The 1,858-nt window shown below is 41.8% G+C and overlaps 2 protein-coding genes across 2 annotated transcripts in view; both read right to left on the reverse strand.

The window, feature by feature from the left end:
* LOC118744862 (zinc transporter 1) overlaps positions 1 to 1,858 on the reverse strand; it is a gene marked incomplete at its 5' end in the record, with an annotated part of 119,796 nt that overhangs the window by 116,285 nt on the left and 1,653 nt on the right.
* The window catches only part of LOC118745041 (spondin-1-like), a 1,649-nt gene continuing 122 nt past the window's right edge, over positions 332 to 1,858 (reverse strand). The window contains exons 2-5 of the mRNA XM_036478577.1: positions 1,678 to 1,842; positions 1,137 to 1,606; positions 915 to 1,082; positions 332 to 842 (exon numbers count right to left, since the gene is read on the reverse strand). Coding sequence (XP_036334470.1) covers positions 595 to 842; positions 915 to 1,082; positions 1,137 to 1,606; positions 1,678 to 1,842 — 1,051 coding nt within the window. The 3' untranslated portion in view covers positions 332 to 594. The remainder of the gene's footprint in view (positions 843 to 914; positions 1,083 to 1,136; positions 1,607 to 1,677; positions 1,843 to 1,858) is intronic.

Below are 1,858 nucleotides of genomic sequence, written 5' to 3' on the forward strand. Positions count from 1 at the left end.
AAAAAAAGAGAATTAGAGAGCGACGCCACCGCCTAGAAGAGAGATGAACAGACCAACAGCCTCTTAGTATGTGGCTTCTAACAAAGCGGCGGAGATGCTAGCAAAAAGCCGGAACCTTTATAGCACAAGCAGAGATAACGGTTGTTCAAAAGAGCTTATCAACCTGTACTACGCACTAGCTGTCTCAACATTCATCGCAAAAAACGGTTAATCCAGAATGATCGTATTCCTTGGAGTGCATTGTATTTGATCTTTGGAATGAGATTCCTTCATTCTCCACCTTGGCTTTGAAACTTAATATGTAGTGGTGTACTAAATAAAAGACTGGTCCTAATATTATGAGCTCGCGAACATAATTTTATTTAAAGTTATTTATTTTCAGGCACTAACAGCCAATTTCACGAAAGCTAGTTAAGTGAAAAATTATTTTAATTTTTTTAATTTTATATATGTAACTGATAGAAAACGAAAAATGATTTTCCATTTAAATTGCTTGTTACAATTAGTACAGGTGTGAATAAAGTACTTTTCCCCAAATTTTAGATTTTCTGAATTACAGTTTACTTATACTTTAAGTTCCTAATGAAATAGCTTTCAACAATCAGCCATTATGCAACGGCGTACTTTCACCTTGCGCTTAGGACACGGCTGGCCGCCGTTCTTCGGTTCAGTTATTACGTATCTACTCCGATTAGAGTATCCCGTGCCACAGCTAACGCTGCATTGAGACCAATTAGACCACTCGGACATAACGCAATCTACGGCACCATAATCTGCAGCTTGATATGCTTCAGGATAAGATAGCCGGGACGGTGCTCGAGAATTGGTAAAGGCTGCGGTGCCTGTTGAGATGAAAAAGAATGGGATGAGTTACACAGCAATTACCAGTATCTTTGATGTTCTTAAGTGCTTACGCAACATGCTGCAGGTATTCAAGCAATCGCTTTCGGTAAGGAAATTATTGCGATTGCCACGACAGCCACCATAAGTGAAACTTTCACAACGTCCATACTCCATATTGTAAGCATAACGTTTGTATACGCCACGACATGGACCACTGTCATAGGACTCGACACAAATTTCTAAAAACAAATATTTTGTTGCGTTACAAATGGTTAGATAGAATAGTAACAGACCTTTGGCCATCTCCATGTTAATGGTGCACTCTTGTGGCACAGTGCATTCCTTTTGCTGATTTAATTCCATGCGTTTTGTACAGTTATCCTTGACCGCGCCATTCTCCAATAGAAGGAGACGTGTACGTATTGTAACACCGCGTCCACATGTGGCCGTGCAGGGGCTCCAATCACTCCATTGCGTGGTAGGGCACATGGGATCGGGTAATTCCACCTCTTCAAAGGTGCAATCGGGACGCATACACTTTTGTTTTTCAACTATGGTAATATGTGGGCAGCGTTTACGACCGAGGTGATTGAGAAAAGTACGCGTGCGCATCGTTATGCCAATACCGCAACTAGCCGAACATTCGGACCAAACGCTCCAAGGTGTGGTCTTACATACGCCTGCGCCTTCACCGTCATCAGTTACCAGCGACGCGGCTCGTGCCAAGTTCTCGCCTTCGTCGTCATCGTCTTGTGGTTGACCGCTAGACGGATTATAAATATTTATTAATTAAATTCAATAGACAAATATAAGGTATTTAATTGTGATCCTTACTTGCATTCGGCTATTGGAGCTGCACACATTTCTTTCGATACCAATTGGCGTGAGCAATCAACAGCGAAGGCCGCTTCAGGATTTACATATAGACGCGTGCGCATGCGAATACCCTTACCGCAGGTTACGGTTAGCGCCGTTAATATGATCTCAAATGCCGTATAACTACTTAAATAAAAAG

The sequence above is a fragment of the Rhagoletis pomonella genome, unplaced genomic scaffold (genome assembly GCF_013731165.1).
Source record: "Rhagoletis pomonella isolate Grant_MI unplaced genomic scaffold, Rhpom_1.0 Rhpom_scaffold_00008, whole genome shotgun sequence".
NCBI classification, from domain to species: Eukaryota; Metazoa; Arthropoda; class Insecta; order Diptera; family Tephritidae; genus Rhagoletis; species Rhagoletis pomonella.